At 43.0% G+C, this 17737-nt stretch overlaps 1 protein-coding gene across 1 annotated transcript in view; it reads right to left on the bottom strand.

Moving 5' to 3' along the window:
* MCTP1 (multiple C2 and transmembrane domain containing 1) overlaps positions 1-17737 on the bottom strand; it is a gene marked incomplete at its 3' end in the record, with an annotated part of 296541 nt that overhangs the window by 119128 nt on the left and 159676 nt on the right. The window contains exons 7-9 of the mRNA XM_082497852.1: positions 15864-16034; positions 13441-13571; positions 1242-1428 (exon numbers count right to left, since the gene is read on the bottom strand). Coding sequence (XP_082353978.1) covers positions 1242-1428; positions 13441-13571; positions 15864-16034 — 489 coding nt within the window. The remainder of the gene's footprint in view (positions 1-1241; positions 1429-13440; positions 13572-15863; positions 16035-17737) is intronic.

Raw genomic sequence — 17737 nt, 5'->3', positions numbered from 1 at the left:
CCCACAAACGTATCCATCATAAACTTATTATATTTATAAAGATCTATTCTGACATCCACAGACTGTCTTGGTGGATGCCAAATGTGCAGTAACTCTCTTAATTGCAATTATTTTTCAAAGATGGTGCACAATACCTTAGCTCTCAGTTGGTTTAGGAATATTATGTTTAGCCTCACTAAGTCACCTCTATTAAACTGTGTTTATGATAACACTATTGGTGTATGAGTTGTACAAGCATTAGCAGACAGCTGATTCAGTGGAGATAGCCAGAATAAATTTGCTGAAGCGCACATCCTGCTAATCTGTTTGAAGAATATTGTACAGCATTAGTACTAGCACTTCATGTTATCTGCGCAGCCTGATAAGGTACATCTTTATTAAATTCAGTTATTGAAAGGATGTCAGTCATGGAATAGGAATATTTTAAAATCTGAAAAAAAAAATTAAGCGGCTCTTTGTTAGTCAGAGCTTGGTTTAATGGCTGAGTGTCTAGAGAAGCCTTTCTAAACACCTGGCAGCATTGTACAATAAAAGCTTTGTAATTTTAAGTGGAAATAGCTTTTTTTTTTTTGCCTTTTTTTTTTTCTTTCTCCCTGTGTAGCGAGACAGTTACTTTTAGTGATTTAGGTACTCGCAAATGCTGGAGTAAGAGCTCCCCTCTCTGTTGCTTTGATAAAACTACACAGATTCTGTGTAATGTGAGGATGCTGGGAAATGAAAATAATTTGCTTCAGAATATTTTGAAATGGAAATATTGTTTAAAACAATTATTTTGATGATACAAAATACTGCTCCAGCCTCTAATGTGCAGGCAAAAAAATAGCTTTTCTTGCCCTTTAGTAGATGCTCCAAGAAAAGCCGAAAACTATTGGCACCTAAAACCACTTGGCGCAAACACTCACTGGAAACCGCAGAGCGACCCCTTCGTTATTTTGTGCTTAGCGAAAATTATCTGCAAGGCAGTGAAATTAACTTCTTGATGGCACACGATAATATCAAATAGCGGAATTACCATGTTAAAAGCACCGTATTGTATAAAGGCGATTTGTAGCCTTCTTGATGTCACCTGTATCAGCCGCAACAATATTGGTGCCTGGTTTAAATGACTCCATTGGCTGAGCGTGATAAGGATATAAAGGGCATATTTAGATTTCACACCCCACCCCCCGCCCCCCAATATAGTCATTATTCGTACAAGCAAACATTTTGCGAGCAAAGGGTAAAAGAGAAGAACTCCGTACATATCTCTTCAGTATCTCCTCTCGCTCCTTCTGGTCCTCCAGGGAGTTGACGGAGAGGTCAGAGATCGTGACGGCGGCCGAGGCTGTGAGAGTGACCAGCAGCACCAGGCATCCCTCTCCCTCCTCCAGCGGCATCTCCAGCTTGTGGGTGTGCTCTTTGCTCAGGTTCGACAGGTCAACCTGGCACCTGGAAACAGACATTCTCCGTCAGCGCCCGGTTTGCTCCACACCAAACATGAGCGCGTCGTTTTACTCGCATTCAGCCGGGCAAAAAACCCAAATCAGTCGAAATTCCTTCCCAGCTTCCGGAAGGATTTCTCTTCACTTGCAAACCATGCCGCTTGCTTGACCTTTTTTTTTTTTTTTTTAAAAAAAAAAGCTACAACCTGTTATGCGTGTGAACAATCAATATTGAAAAGAGTACACTGACACTAGAAACAAGGGTAGCTAATATGCCTTACTTGAACACAATCAGAATTTTAAAAATCCAGCTTCAGGTGCAAATTGTACTTTTTAATTACCACAAAATGTAACCAAGTTTTGCTGTGAACGTTTTTGATACCGTTCTTGTAACAAGAGTAAAAATCCTCTCTTAAAAAAAAAACAAAAAAGAAAACCAAAAAAACCAACCAAATAAATCTGTGTGGACTTGACCGCAATGGCATCAGCAGAACGCGCCGCGAGCTGGGCGCTCCTGCAGCGAGCTCGCGTGGCACAGGGTCAGCGCCTCACACACTTTAAAAACCTGATGCCACAGCCCGCGATGGAACAAGGTGCCTCGCGTCGTAACGAGCGGGGACGGCTGATAACTGCGCGGAGTGGCTGCAGCCAGTCCACCCTGCCTGATCCCCCGCTCAACCAGCCTGGATGCACCACGCACCCCACTAACGAAGAGCGGCTCCGTAACGGCTCTTTCGGACAGCAGAAAGAGCTTTGCACCGTCCTTCAAAACGAAAGGTAGAGCGTGGACGGGAAAACGGCATCACTGCTAACAAAGAGCTGGACGCAGGCTTGTAATTGAAACCAGAAATACCTTAGGGTTAGTAATTAGTCTGTGCACAGCTTAGAATTCTCAGTATTTTAACGTGTATAATTCACAAGTTTCAACTTTCCCAGACTGCAACTCTGAGCACGCCTAGAAATTCAGCGCCTGTGTCAAACCTAGTGTCAGCTTGCACTGCGTAGGAATTTCGCTGAAAATCACTATTTGGAATACTTCTACTTGTAGCACTGCCCAGTAATGTTTTGCCAATTCGTTACTCTAAATAAAACCAATAACAATATTGAAATAAAGGATAAACGATATATTCTATATATAGTTAAGCCACTGAATACTCTACTTTTAACAGCGATTATTTAATGTGACAAGCACATGTTCTATATGACACTCTCACTAAACTAAACATCTCGCAAACTCTTTTCATAAAATGTCAATTGATTTTGAAGAGAAAGATAATGTGGTGACCGCAGGGCCAATAAACTGAGGAAAAGGTGGCAGACGTGAATAAATAGGCATTTAAGGACAGGAAATAGCCAATTATGAGAATAAATGCGGCCTCATAAAATGGGCGCTGGGCTATCACAGGCAGATTAGGTTTGCTACAGGAAAATTTTCTTTTTTCTTTTTTTTTTTTAATTTACTGTCTGTTGCGCAGCTGTCAAAATTAAACTACTGCGAAGCTCATACAGTAACAAGGCTCAATTATTTTACAAGGAAAAAGAATCCGGACTGACGTAGCATTCTGAGCTTAACGTTTGTCTTTCATTTTGAACTCTTTGGATGATATGGACTGAGAAATGAAATTAACAGTGCAGCAAGACTAAAGCTGTTGCTGCCAATGCGCGCTGATGGTCAATACACGTTTTGTATGTGTACGTAGGCTGTCAAATTTTTATTTATGCTGCAGTGAGCAGTATAAAGCTCTCCTTAAGATGAAAAATATTGTAATCAACCATTCAAAAGTGGAGTAGGTGGAGATGCCCTTGTTGTTAAATATGCTTTCATAGTTCATTTCAAAACTCAAAAATATGTCCCTGCAACAGCACTGCGATTTTAACCAATAATCATTGAAAGAACCGGTCTGAACTCTCTTAAAGTCAGTAAAAGAATCCGAAAGTCATCATGATACAAGTAATGCAGGAATGACCCACCCCTCGCTCAAAAATAGGCAGCAAAAGCTACCTCCACTGGAAAAAAACCCAACCCTACCCGCATCAGAAAACTGCAATGACTGTAAAATTACAGAGTTTACATCAGAGCTACAAGCTCCAAGTTCTTGACGTTACGGCACTTTTGCAACATCAGTAGTCCATGCTAATTTTTATTTAGGCTAAAAGAAGCAACTGGCCATTTGATTTTACCCGTGCACCATTCCTACAGCTATAAACTATTCCTAAAAGCAGCACAGCCAGAAGAGAGGACCTGAGAAATGCGTCTCTATAGTCTGTTTGATAGATCTCCACGAACAGCCCGTCACCGGCTCGTTATTTCCTAAAACCACACAAAGGGTCGGGAGTGATCTGGAAGCTTTTTCCAGTGAAAGCCTTAACCATTTTACAGCAAAAATATCCTCTGAAGGGCCCTCAGATAATCTGACAAAATCCCGGGGTTATTCCATTTAGGAGCGTCACCGTTGCACATTATGGAAATCTCGGTTAAGGGCGTCTGCGCATACGGTGCGGCGACTGCACGTCTCTCGTCCTGCGCCAGGACTGCTCCTCGGGCCGCGTGGGAGACGCGGCTCGCACGCGTTGAACCCCAGGGTGCCGAGGCTCCAGGAGCGTTCAGCACGAGGCAAACCATCAGCGGCACAGCCACTTCCATCAAAAAAAGATGAGACTTTCCAATTTACAGAGACACTGTAAGTAAAATTGTCATTTTTCCCATAAACCGTTGAGTTTTTCGTGAAATAAATAATCAACTTTGTTGCCTCTCACACCAAATTTTCCTGCAAAAAAAAAAAATTACACCGTTTTTTGCTGTACCAACTCTTCCCTCACCAGATCTTTGCATGGGACCCAAACAGTGAAGGCAGCCTGGTTTTATTAAAGCATTACCTGAGCACTAACCCTATCCTAGAATAATTACAGACATCGGTAGGAAACCCACAAAACTACTTTTTTTTTTTTTATTAGATTTCCTTATAAGCACTGAAGTTAACAAAATAAAGATAAATCGCTTTGGAAAGTTCAGGTCGTCAATGCCTCTTTACATTTCAGTGAGAGTACATACAAGTATTCCAAGGTTTAAAGCCTCAGCAACGCCAACTTTTACATCAGTTCTCTTATCAACATGTTCTCTTAAAGGACATTTGTCACCTACAACTGTTTCCATGGAGAACAAAGATGCTTTGAGGATGAAGGCGAACCTGAATGTTACCAGAAAGTGGTGCAGAATGAGCATCGTGGCAGTAAAAATTTTTGTCTCGCATTCTCAAGTTGAGGACCACGAAAAATTGCAGCTGTTTTGGAAGGCCGTCAGTTGCGCGTGACTTTGAAAAGCCACATGAAAGCAGGAGATAATGGTAATTTTGGCCAATTTGGTTTGTTATGGAATTCCTGCCTACATGCTGCTGCTGCTGAAAGAAAAAGTTCTCCACTTGTGAAGAGGTCAGCATGAAAAGCTATGGCGAAAATAGCCATTAACTCCACAGAAAGATTTCCAATCATGGCTACAATCACATTTGAGGGAATTTTAGTTGTGAGGGCAGTGTGTCTTTTGCGTGACGCGGCTGCTCCAGGTTCTGCCGTCCCTTCAGTGCCCAGCCCTGCTGGCCTCCGCAGCGGTGGGCAGTGGGGCGGACCCCGGGTGGCCGACCCTCGGGAAGAGCCACGGAGGGACGTCCCCCCAGGTCAGCCCCGCACGCGAATGCCACCAGGAACCCGGTGGATCTGGATTTTCAGGCCCCGAGAGACCAGAAGGGGGAAGAACCACGCAAGCGCCCCAAGCTCCTGTGCCAGAGTACCATGGAGAAGTAGCTGCAGAGGCAGAGCACAGCTCCCGCGGAGGGAGATTTGAAGATTCAAGGGGATTTCACCACTTCTCTGAAACTGTGTTCAGCGTGTTAATCGCCCAAACTGTTAGAAATACATTTCTGATTTATTTTTAATTTGAATATATCTGGCCTTTGGTTCTTTTTATGCCTTTCTTTACTTGGTTGAAAAAGCCTTTAGTGCCCCGTATTTTCTTCTAGTGAAGGTACTCATATACCATAATCGCATCCTTTCTTGATCTTCCTTTTGATATGCTAAACACCCTCAGCTCCCTATACATTTCCTTGGAACACATCTCCTACAGCCCTCAAATGACTTTTTGTAACTTTTCTGATCCAGTGAAATTCTCCTGCATCCTTTTTCAAGTGTGGAAGCCAGAACTATATGTAGCATTTTATTATCAGCATGTCTAAGAGGTAAAAATCACCTCCCCTCTCTAGTTCTAACAGAACCCGGAATGTAAGACCGCGTTGGCACCCTGGTGAAATATCCTTGCTAATGAATGAATTACAAAGGTAGCGACATGACATAGAAGGCCTCTTAAAAGCCAGGTGGCCAGGCAAGGGAGAGACAGCAGATAGCGAGATCATTTTCTCACATGACAAAATAAAGCATAAAAGAGGAATTGGCACAATCCTAAGTGATAGGGACAGAAAAGCACCACTTGGCTACAACCCAGGCAACTTAATTATCATCATGACTTGTTCAGGAAGACAGCCTTTTAACTCCACTGTGATCCAGGTCTATGCCGCTCCAAAGGACGCCAAGGAGAGGAAACTGTGCGATTCCGCAATTAGAACTGAGCTGGACACACATCAGAAGCAGCGAGGCACGAACTGCCACAATTTGTGAGACTCCGTATCCTTTATGAGCAGAGTACAATGTCCTGGTAAAACCAAGAAACAAACGGAGAGGGGAAATTCTGCAAAGCACTGGCAGAGAATGACACGGCTCAGAAAAAGACGGGACTGCAGTAACCTGAAGTTCTTGGAAGAACCAGACCGCCGCACTTTTAAGCGTAAAGATAATGAGAATGAAATAAAACGCCAGACCCCACACGATGCATGTGATAGGTGGCGGGTAGAGGCGACAGAGTGAGAACCAGGAAAGCTCCCAAAGGAGTTGGAGACTGTAACTCAGCTAAGTGGGACAGCGACTGCTGGGGAGCACGGTGGCCAGCCTGGGGAGCTGGAGAGGACTCCCAGGACACTGGAGAGGGTTCCCGGGGAGCTGCAGAGGATTCCCGGGGAGCTGGGAGCCCACTGGACCTGGGAAACGGCGCTGCCGGCTGCCACGCAAGCTGGAAAGAGCCCTGCAGTTTGGGGTAAGTCAGTCTCGGTAAGGGAAATGTGAGAGCTACGTGACATACAGGACAATCTCACAGGTTGCTGAGGAACACCTGAATACAGACAACTGTGTATTGCTTGCTAAAAGAAACGCGGTCCATGCCACAAACTCCTGTTGATGGGTTTTGAAGTGACTGATTAACATTTTCCTAAGTGTAGCTCTTCACAATAAAACTACAGATTTACTTTTGAAATTGCACAGACAGAAAAAAGTACTTGCGGATGTTTTATGATGTGGTATTTCCTACATTGTCCCCACGGCACAGCCATGCGCTACGGACATGCGCCGTTAGGGCTGTCACCAGTGCCTTTTTTATTTTCAGCAAAATTAACACTTTCCTCAGCCAAACCAGTCTATTGCTTTGATGAAAGTTATGTCTTCCTATATGGTTCTCCCCTCGCTAGTTGGTCCAAGGGACATAGCAAGAGCTCTCCGGCAGCTCCAATCTGTGCCTTCCAGAAACCGTCATAAACCCCTATCCACACCCCCGACCACTCTTCACACTCACAGAATCACAGAGTCCCAGACTGGTCAGGGCGGGAAGGGCCCTCTGGAGCTCCCCCAGTGCCACCCCCCGCCAGAGCAGGGGCACCTCCAGCAGTGGCACAGGACACCTCCAGGCGGGTTTGGAATGGCTCCAGAGGGGGAGACTGCCCCCCTCTCTGGGCAGCTGTGCCAGTGCTCTGCCGCCCCCACAGGAGAGAAGTCCCTCCTCAGGTTGAGATGGAACTGCCTATGCTCAAGTCTGTGCCTGTTCCCTCTTGTCCTCACATCTCAGCAGCCATCCCACTTTTCCCTCTCCCTTCCCTTATTGTGCCACTCTTCCTTCCCGCAGTGGAGTACATGTCCACACATGGGAGACAGAGGGTCAGGAGAAGGATCCATAAACATAACCCATCTTGTGTGCAGCATTCCATATTTCAGATTACATTGGCAAATACTATCAACTTTGCAGCAGTACATGACAATAACAACTGCCAGCAAGAGTTGTAAATAAGAAAATATCTCGTAAGAGAAAGCTACTGAAGATTTGCAAGCCAAAACTGAACCTTTTTGGCTTTCCATCAGAACAGCAGTGCCTCTGCATTAATGGAAGAAGTTAAAGCACTCAGAGATAGTAACACGTAAGGTGTGGAATACCTGAAGGCCAAATCTCAAGATGCACCATTTCCACCTAACTCCCTTTGGCAACAATCAGAAATGCAGACGGCTCACCGCGACCCAGGGTTTGTCCAGGGCAGCCCAGCCAGCGGCACGGGGAGGTTCTAATGCTTTGGGCAAAACCTTCATTTTACGTCGAGAAATGCACCTGCAATAATTTAACTTTAGGCATCACATATAATCAACGAACTGTTACATACGCGGGCTGACGGTCATGCGCTTGTCTGTGTCTGCAGAGGATTGCTGCAAATTCACGTGCGCACAGAGTCCCAAACCCAAACGGCAATAATATATTAAGCATTAGGTTTAAACTTTGAAAATAATATATCCTTCCAAAGTCACTCCAACACGCAGAAATTTTCAAACCACCATGTGAAAAAAAATATTCGAAAGACTAGCATAATAAAGCACTATTTACAAATCCAGAGGAACACATTTTGACCCTAGAGAGAGTTTTTCAAAACTGAGAAAACTTCCAAGAGTCATCAAATTCAACATAAACAGAGACTCTCGCACCTACCATTCAAAACCTCTTTCTCAGGCAACAATACTTGAAAAAGAAAATTGCCAGTATTATGTATCACTGTCTCCACAACATCTCTAGAAAAATGTCTGGGAGGAAACATAAGCAGTAGCATACTTAGTGTCCTTCACTCAACTTTACGTGCATGTTGGAGTACCCACACCCCGCTTTACCGCACCACCGTTCAGTCCCCCATACTGAAATCACATAAATTTCAGTGGAAAAACTAAAACTGAAGAGGACATAAATATTTTATACAAAAATTCCACTTCAGTTTAGAACTTTGAGTTGTGTGTCCCTGTGCTTTCAGATTAATAATGCAGCAGCATAGGTCGCATATTACTTGTATTTATGTACACCCAGAAAACCCTCTATTATGAAAAATCTAAACAGAGAAGACAATAGCAGATCAGGTGTTGAAAACCTAAAAACTCAATTTCCAATATTTTGACTTTTGTATTTCATAACATCCATTATATGGTGTGTACCGGTACACACACGCGCACAAAACCACTCTGAATTTTTATGATGATATCCAGAGAGATTATAGGACGTTTCAGTTTTCTACAGATAAAGTTAATACATAGCTGTAATGAATACTCTATACAAAACGTCTGTTGTTCTTAATTTGCAACAGATTGGAAAAAAGATAGTAGCATCTATAAATACTGATGAAAATGGATATAGATGAAGTCAACAGTAATTTCCCGGCACAAAATATGAGTAAAAGTCAATGTCATTTTAAAGATAAACACACATTTTTCATACCAATAAATAATGCTATAAATCCTGCCGTACTGGATTGCAAATAACTTCAGCTGAATAAAACTGCATGACATGGGATTTACTTATCCTGTATGTTCACAGAAACAACTTGTTCTCTGACAGCACTCATTCTTGGCAATTTATTGCAGCTGTCAGCAGCCAATTTGTTCAGATTACTGCTATGCATAAAGGTGTAACAATCATGAGGATTTATTAGCTGATTATCGTAAAGGTGACAGTCAGGATCGCCTTCAAAAACGCAGATGATAAGAAAGTTAAATAATTACATGAAGATTAAAATCGTTTCACCTTCATTCTGATCTCAGTATCACCCACGTAAACTTACCGCAGTATATGTTTTCAATCACAGGAGTATATTGGCTCAATATGGCAGAGAAATGATTTACCCATAGCAAAAACATATGAATATTAAATGTACTCAAACTGAACGATATACACACATACATATATGTATTTCTACTTATCAGATAGTGATGACTCACACCGCTCATGCAAGTCCACACGCATACTTGTACACACAAAGGCTGCCCCTGCGGCGTTAACGGCTGCTGCTTTCCAAAAAAAAGAACTTCTAGACCTCACATCTTTGGTCCTGGAATGTTTTGGGTTTTTTTAAATTATATTTAGAAGAATGCCAGAATTTACTCTCCTGCATGATGAAACTCAGTTCTGGTCAAGCCCTCATACAGATCAGCGTGTGACTGGAAATATATTTTCCTCGAAGCTTTTGCATGAGGTCTTTTTCCAGGCTTTTGAAATCCCAAAAGAAACACTGAAGTGATCCTAGGATTTTGATTTTTTAGGGTATTCTAAGACAGAAGTTCGCAAGGTGCTACATCCTTTAAACTGCCACGGAGAATGCACACAGCTGAGACTCAAACGGATTTTACAAACGTATAATGCTCAAAGTTATCGGAAATCAGTCAGCATCTCTCATTCCAGGAACCGGCATGCTGAACGTGCCTGGGTACCAAGACAAAACTGGAGATCTACGCTAGCTCTGGCACAGACATATCCTTCTCCTTCTCTGAATTAGGATGCCATGCTGCCACTCTCACCCTCTTAATACCCTCCTCCCTCTTACCAGCCACCCCTTCCATTCCACCCTCCTCCTGCCATGCTGCCCCACGGCTCTCGTCTCTCTCCCATGTCTTCAGCCTTCTTGAACATCTTTCCTTCACCTTCCTGTCCTCGAACAAGGATCGCCGGTCCAAGCCCTCGCAGTCTGAGCACACATGCCATCGCTGCCTCGCCACATTCCCGGATTCATCCTGGCCCTTCACATGCTGCAGCCTGATGAGCGTGACGATGCGCATGGGGTCCGCAGCAGTCTACGCTCCTCATTTCCCACTACTTTTATTTCACTGAAGTGTAGCTGAGGCAGAGTGTCATTCCGGGAGAAGTTACCACGTTCTGCTCCAGAATAAAATTTGCAAGTCACAAAGTTGAGCAGCAAAAGATAATTCAACCCAAGGGGGCTCCCCACGCTGTTTTCCAGCAGGGACCTGGAGTTTGTCCCTTCAGCCTTCCACCCGGCGACGCTGTTGTCCCATATCCAGCTCAGTTTGCAACCACGGGACCAGTTTTAGGGATGGCGCTCTTCAAAGAGATCCCCTGTCAAAGCAGCTGAATAACGCTTGTTTTGCATGGGAAATTCTGCTGACTCTCACACGTGCTCTGCAAGCAGATGAATATGGAGGACACAAAACACCAACACCGTGGATGAGCGGTGAGAAGTCCTCCTTAAACAAACTTTTTCTTCTGTTTTCTCAATTTGGTCTGCCATTTCCCTCAATGAGTAGGATCCCTTCAACCAAGCATGACTTCTCCCTAACCATACTAAGGCCAGGCAGGACATCTTCAAGAAACAATTGTTTTCATTTGGATTTAATAAAAATATTCCTATATAATATAAGTGCTGCTGTTTGCTCATCATTCAAGAAAGCGGGAAGATCACAGTGAGATGAAGGGAGTTACTCGCCATCACTGAGCAATGCCAGAATACTACCAGGAAGTACTTTGTTTCCCTCCCGCAGTCTCATTGTCCCTTTTCCTGGAACCCAAATCAAAATATTCAATTTATTATGTGTGCCCTGAGAGCCACAGGGCTTTAGCCATGGAGCATGACTCGGTCGTGCTTTGCAAAATTAATACATGTTTGTCATAACACTGACACACACTCACAGAGCAAATCCATCCTGTCTGTACCAAAGCACTTCCAGCTTTTGGAGGCAGCCTCGGAAGGAGAAACTGGGAAAGAGAGGTCAATGCAAAGTGGAGCTGTCAGGTGTCGGTGATTTTTATCCACAGTGACGGGAAAAGAGTATCAGGGAGGGGGAATATTAAGACCTATTTTTGTATTCAGATTGAGTTTGACAAATGACAAAGTTTTTCATGGAAATCTTCACGGAGAGGAATTTGTTTGCGGGTTGCATTACCCAGAGATAAGGTACCAACAGAAGGTGAAATGAGAGAGTGTCTGAAAGGACAAACTGAGGAGGGATTACACTTACACTGACAGCAAAGAGGTCACAAAAATCAAGAGCAGCAAGATTTCAGGAAAAATACCACTGATTCTGGTACACTCAGTCATATACTGCAGAAGCACTACAGCTTAGCTTTGTCCAAGGAGCATCGGGTTTTTTTTGGTACCTACAAGAATTACATCTACTCAGGAAAATGACAGAAAACACAACAAAACAAGATTCTCCCACCGAAAAATGCGAAAGGCTTCAAGCATTCTTCTTAGAAGATTTCTCATGCTATCAAATTGTTCGGGCCTAAATACAATGTTATTAACATGACAGCATGCAGATTCTAAAAAGAAATACATGCACTCTTAAGACATACAGCTTTTTTAGGTATCTGAAAAGCTACCTAAGCAACTCATGCGTTTGAAGTTACAAATTTTCCTTCTCTCATTTCTCTGTCACATTCTTATTTAGGTTTCAAGTGCCTTGGAGCAAAAGTGGTGTCTTCTATTTCATGCAGTGCTCTTAAAAAGACTTTATAATTACCAATAACAGTAACAACGCAAGTTCCACTTTGACAACAGTGCTCTGAAAAATCACACGTGAAAACTCTGAATCTCACCATCTTTTGGATAAGAAGGTTAAAGTTAAGCAGAAAATAAGAAGCGTTTCCCAAGGTATACCATGTGTTGAAATAGGACTAAATGGTTATGTTATTTCAGAAAAATAGTTATTATTACCATATGCAGACACTGAAATCAAGCAAGGGAAAAAATACAATGTAAACGTCAAATATAAGCGCATCACCCCATCCACAGGGTTTCATCATATAAAATAAAACACTATTGTGTACACTTTTGAAAAGCGGTTTTGTCTGGTATAAAAGTGGTTTGCTTGCCACAGACTCTGCGTGTATTCTGAGTTCCCGCAATTTATGGTAGGAAATAAACACAGAGTATTATCCGACTGATCTAATTTGATAGAGAGAGCCATTACCCTAGACGAAACGAGAGGGGGGAGGAGGTCAGTATAAACATAACCACAATATCACAAGTACATGGCCCAGTCTGTGGGATTTCCATGCTTGATTTTTAACTACCAAAGAAAGTAATTCTACTAGTTAATAGTATCAATGTCCTAGTGAAAGCACCTACAACCAATATTCTAACAATCAAACCAGGATTAATAACAACTACTATTATCATGACTCTATGGGTATCAATTAAAGTATGATGTAAACAGATGTCTGAGCTTTCAAAATAGCACCAACTTTGTACATTATCTATAAGCACAAGACTGTTTTTTCCCCCTATTAGTTAACAGTTAATGCCACTGTTAAAAGACACTAGCCTCCTTCCTCTTCCTACACAGTAAAATGGAGCATAACCACACAAATTTATACCATTTCTTGAACTCTAAGACAGATCCCAAAGACTCACTTTTCCTGAAAATGAATTAGGTGAATGATCTTATTTCTTTTCCCCAACAGCTGCGTGCAGTCATTCAAGACTCTCATTTCATTTACCAAACAGATTAAAAAATAACAACATAATTTTTGTCGTACACGGCTATTACAAGTCACAAGACTTATTTCTCCTCCACGGTGGACATTGCCCTATGGAACCTCCTGCATCTTGATTATTGCTCTAAACGTGGGATTTTTACTTTGGAAAACCTAAGTCTATCAATTGGTAAAAGCTGCCACCTACTGGTCAATGAAGAATATTTTACAACACGAAAGTAAAGAATTACATCAATGCAGCAAACTGCAGCGATACTCTGTAAAAAATCCTCCCCCACCTTTAAAAAAAAAAGGCAAGCAAGAACAAATGGTCATACGAAGTAGTTTCAACAGCAAGGCTCATTTTAATCATCTGCTCTCATCCCCAGGGAACAAGAAGGCTGTAATTGCACAAACCTGCCAATAAAATCATCCTTTTTGCCAGCATCTTTGTCCCACACGGTAATATCAATAATTCCACCTCGTTCTTCATAGAGATGAAAGTCAAACTGCTCCCTCCACTGAGGATTCAAAGTTTTTGGCATTATCTGAAAGGAGAGCAAAAAGAAAGTCATATTGCATTGTGCAGGCATACACTTCCTTGAATTGTAAATTTGATCTTTAAAGTCTGCCCAGGAAGTTTTTTTCTATTTGCAGTATGAGTATATTAAGCGGTGAGAATTTAAAAATAGTAATAAGAAAAGATGAGGGGCCAGTTCTCTCATGCCTCTTTGATGCAACAGCAACCTCCAAAATCCTGCAACCTGTCACCTTCAAACGCCTCCTGAACAAAGGATTTACCCTGGGAATGGATCCATTTTTCTGTAGAATAATTATGCCCTCCTTTGAGTGACAGTTAGCTGCAAACTTATGTGTCTGAGCCTAAAGGAAAACAAAGCACCTGCAGTGACAAGTAGATGATGGCTGTAAGTATTTAAACAGAAACAATTTTGTCATGTCCTCTTTTCCCAGCTGCAGTAATACTGGCAGAAAGCTGATACTATGGTTTACTTTTTACGGAATAATATTCCTTTTTTTTTTTTTTTTTTTTTCCAAAACTGCATTTAACTTCCTTTCCTTTGCAACTCAGATGAAAGTAGCTTTCTCAATCATTTTCAGTCCAGCTACTTCTGACAAAAGAAGTAACTACAATGGATTTCAGTCCATGTACCTCCGACCACGCTCGGCGGAACAGAAGGCTTGCAGGTTTTTCTACCGTAATGCAAAAGCAGTAGTCGCAGTAGTCACACCTGTCCTGAGCAAGAACAGGAACTGTCTAGTACCTTCCCCATGGAGCGACTGCTCCCGTCTGCACCCACCAGTTCCACGGGCTTGAACAAATGGAAAAATTAGAGAGGATTAAAACTCAGAAATGCGGTGAAGATTTTTAAGTCAGAAGAGCATGAAATTTGATTTCTTCTGATTTCAGATTAAGAGGTCCCCAGGTGGGCTCAGAGGTCTGCGCACATGGCACCTAATGCTCCTGGCCTCTTCCTCACTGTGCCCTTCGCCCGGCTGGGAGAGCCACAGGGGCCGTCGTGGCCATCGAGAGAGGAAGGTCGTGTGTGCCATCGGGGGTACCAGCATCTTCCGTAAACAGCAATTTTCAAACCAACAGGGATCAGGGAGAAGAAAAATAAGAGCAAGAAAGCCAAGCAGGTCTGTGCAACCATCTTCTCCCTGTTAAGCTCATACATATACAAAACTTCAATGAAACTTGCTGTAAGGACACAACGAGGAGAGTGAGACTGTAAGCATGACCCGGCTCGAGCACAACACCATGCAAAGGATCCAAGGGGCGACCGGCGTCAAGCCTGATAGGCACAAAGGTGCCAGAATCGCTCCTCATCTCTCCCCTGCCATGAACGACCCATAACAGGCAATAAAAGGAAAACCAGGCGTGCCTCCTCACCACCCTGCATTTTTCAGAGCTACATTTTTCCCCATCTAGTATTATCTTTGTTTATACTGAAATAAAAAGAAACATCTAAACAAAGCTCCAGGTGCCCTGACAGCTAATTAAAACAACAATAAATCTCCATCACTATTTAAATAGTCATGGAATCACAGAATCACAGAATTTTCAGAGTTGGAAGGGACCTCTAGAGATCACCCAGCCCAACTCCCCTGCTAAAGCAGGATTGCCCGGAGCACATGACTCAGGACTGCATCCAGGCGGGTCTTGAACATCTCCAGAGAAGGGGACTCCCCCACCTCCCTGGGCAGCCTGTGCCAGTGCTCTGCCACCCGAACCGTAAAGAACTGTTTCTGTGTATTTGAACGGAACTTCCACTGTTCTGAATTGTGCCCATTGCCCCTCGTCCTGTTACTGGGAACCATTGAAAAGAGCCTGGCTCCATCCTCCTTCAACCCACCCTTTAGATACTTGTACGCCATAATAAGGTCTCCCCTCAGCCTTCTCTTCTCCAGGCTAAAGAGTCCCAGCTCTCTCAGCCTTTCCTCATAAGGCAGATGCTCCAAGCCCTTCATCATCTTAGTTGCCCTTCGCTGGGCTCGCTCCAGCAGTTCCCTGTCCCTCTTGAACTGGGGAGCCCAAAACTGGACACAGTATTCCAGTTGTGGCCTCACCAGTGCAGAGTAGAGGGGGAGAATGACCTCCCTCGACCTACTGGCCACACTCTTCCCTATGCAGCCCAGGATTCCGTTGGCCTTTTTGGCAACAAGGGCACGTTGCTGGGCCATGGATAATTTACTGTCCACCACAACCCCCAGATCCTTCTCCTCAGAGCTACAATGTCATGCAAGCCAAAAAAAGAGCAGACAGGAACAAAACATTTCAAACATAGCCACTGCTCATTTTAGGGAATAGGTAAAATTACCTTGCTCTTGTACTTCTGGTGCCCCAACCGGAACTTCACGTAAGGATCACTTAGTCCATTTGCATCCATCGCCTTCAGTTCGCGACCTTCTATTAAGGTAATACTAACTATCCCTCTCCATAGTTGAGATTTTCTGTGCAGGTCTGAGAGACGCAAGCTCTGGGTCTGAAACTTTAGGGAAATAACAACATAGATTTAGTAAAAAAATTAAAAAAAAAAAATCCCCTGCATTTTAACGTACAATTTTATATAACGCTACTTAAGGAAATGTTCACAAAATAAAAATAAAAATATGTTTTTTCCAGCTTCACTTCTCCCTCTGTTGATAGGACTAACAACATTACAAATAAATGTTACAGTCTATTAATAGTATATGATTGAATGAACTTGAACAAACACTAAAATAAACGTAAAAAAACAGTGAGAAAATGAAACTTCCATTAAAATAATATAAACACACTATGAGAAGAACGGACCAAGGAAAAATAAGTCAATAAACTCTCATGCATGTGACAACTATCTCAGCCTCTAAAATGATGCAGTGTTCTCAGAAGCCGCAAGGAAAACTGAACTGAATACCAACACATGAGTTCAAGACTCAAAACGAGACGTTGCGGAGCCTCTGATAGGAACTGTGTGGAATGGTGGACTGTGAACCCTCAGCCGCTGACTTTGGGGGTTACAAGAAAATTCACATACGCCCACACAGACCAGATGGCCACAGCGTTCTTCATCAACGAACTCCACCAGGGGCAGGAGAGACGGGGTTACAAATTTGAGTAACTCAAGGTCAGCTCCAGCTTGCTGTGAGCTATAGCGGGTACAAGGCACTGCCCGGCGGCTGCAGGACTGGGAAACCACCGTCACACGCTTCAGGTAGGCAAAGATGTCTCAGGCGCATCTGAGGAGCAAGGTCGCCAAAGGCTCTCCCTTTTATTTTGAAATTGTATTCATTCAAGTTCACCTGACCTAAAATCAGAACACTAGACACCTAAACAATATTTAAACTCACAAACTGTTCTTTCTAGAAATAAAAAAAAAAAAAAGCAAGTTTGCATGGACACTCAGCTGTAAATATATGAAGTATATGCATTTTCTTTATTAGGTAAGGCAGTTTGAGCAACAATGGCTCTACGGGCTCAGCAGTCCTCCATAAAACAAAACTGTGTTGCGTGGTTGGCTTCATCGCTTGCATACCTCCAGTGTCTCTGTTAGAAGGTTTCAGTGCAAATTTGGTTTCAGAGGGTAGACGCAGCTGGACGGTTACAGCAATGCAAGCACCAGGGCAGGAGTTTGGCTTTGCTATCCAGACAAGACTATAGAAAGTACACTGAAGTCACCAGACTCCAGAGAGAAGCGTTATACGTGGGGACGGGGCCCACCAGGGTTGGAGCAAACCTGAGCAACATGCTTTTAGCAGTATTTCAGATATCATAGTGTCGTGTATTTATATTTTCTAATGGCTATTCGTTCCAAGCAGCATGGTTACTACCCAAATATTTCACTATATTTATTAAAGATTTCTCTTTCAGAAGTGAAGGATTTGACTGTGGAGAAACTTCCCACAAAATTACTGTCTCTCTAAAGGCAAACAAGGTGGACTTCAGCCGAGAAGAGGAATAACCTTTAGCTTAACCTGTGACATGAAGCAGCAGTGAGACATGAGAAAGCAGAAACTCTACAAAATGAGGGCACAAGTGGGAAACTCAGTTGCCACAAGAGATTTCATTTACAGCACGGGAACATTATTACACATTTTTTTTCTCAAGACAAACTTCCCTTCAGTTGGTTACAAAGTCAACACTGCCAAAGACGTGTCTTGTGAAGAGGTGGTAGATTTTTTTTTCTTGTTCTAGTTACTTACAAGGTTTAGA

Source organism: Vanellus vanellus (genome assembly GCF_965231255.1).
Source record: "Vanellus vanellus genome assembly, chromosome: Z".
Classification (NCBI taxonomy): domain Eukaryota; kingdom Metazoa; phylum Chordata; class Aves; order Charadriiformes; family Charadriidae; genus Vanellus; species Vanellus vanellus.
The sequence above is the reverse complement of the archived record's forward strand: the minus strand, read 5'-3'. Positions and strand labels throughout refer to the sequence as shown.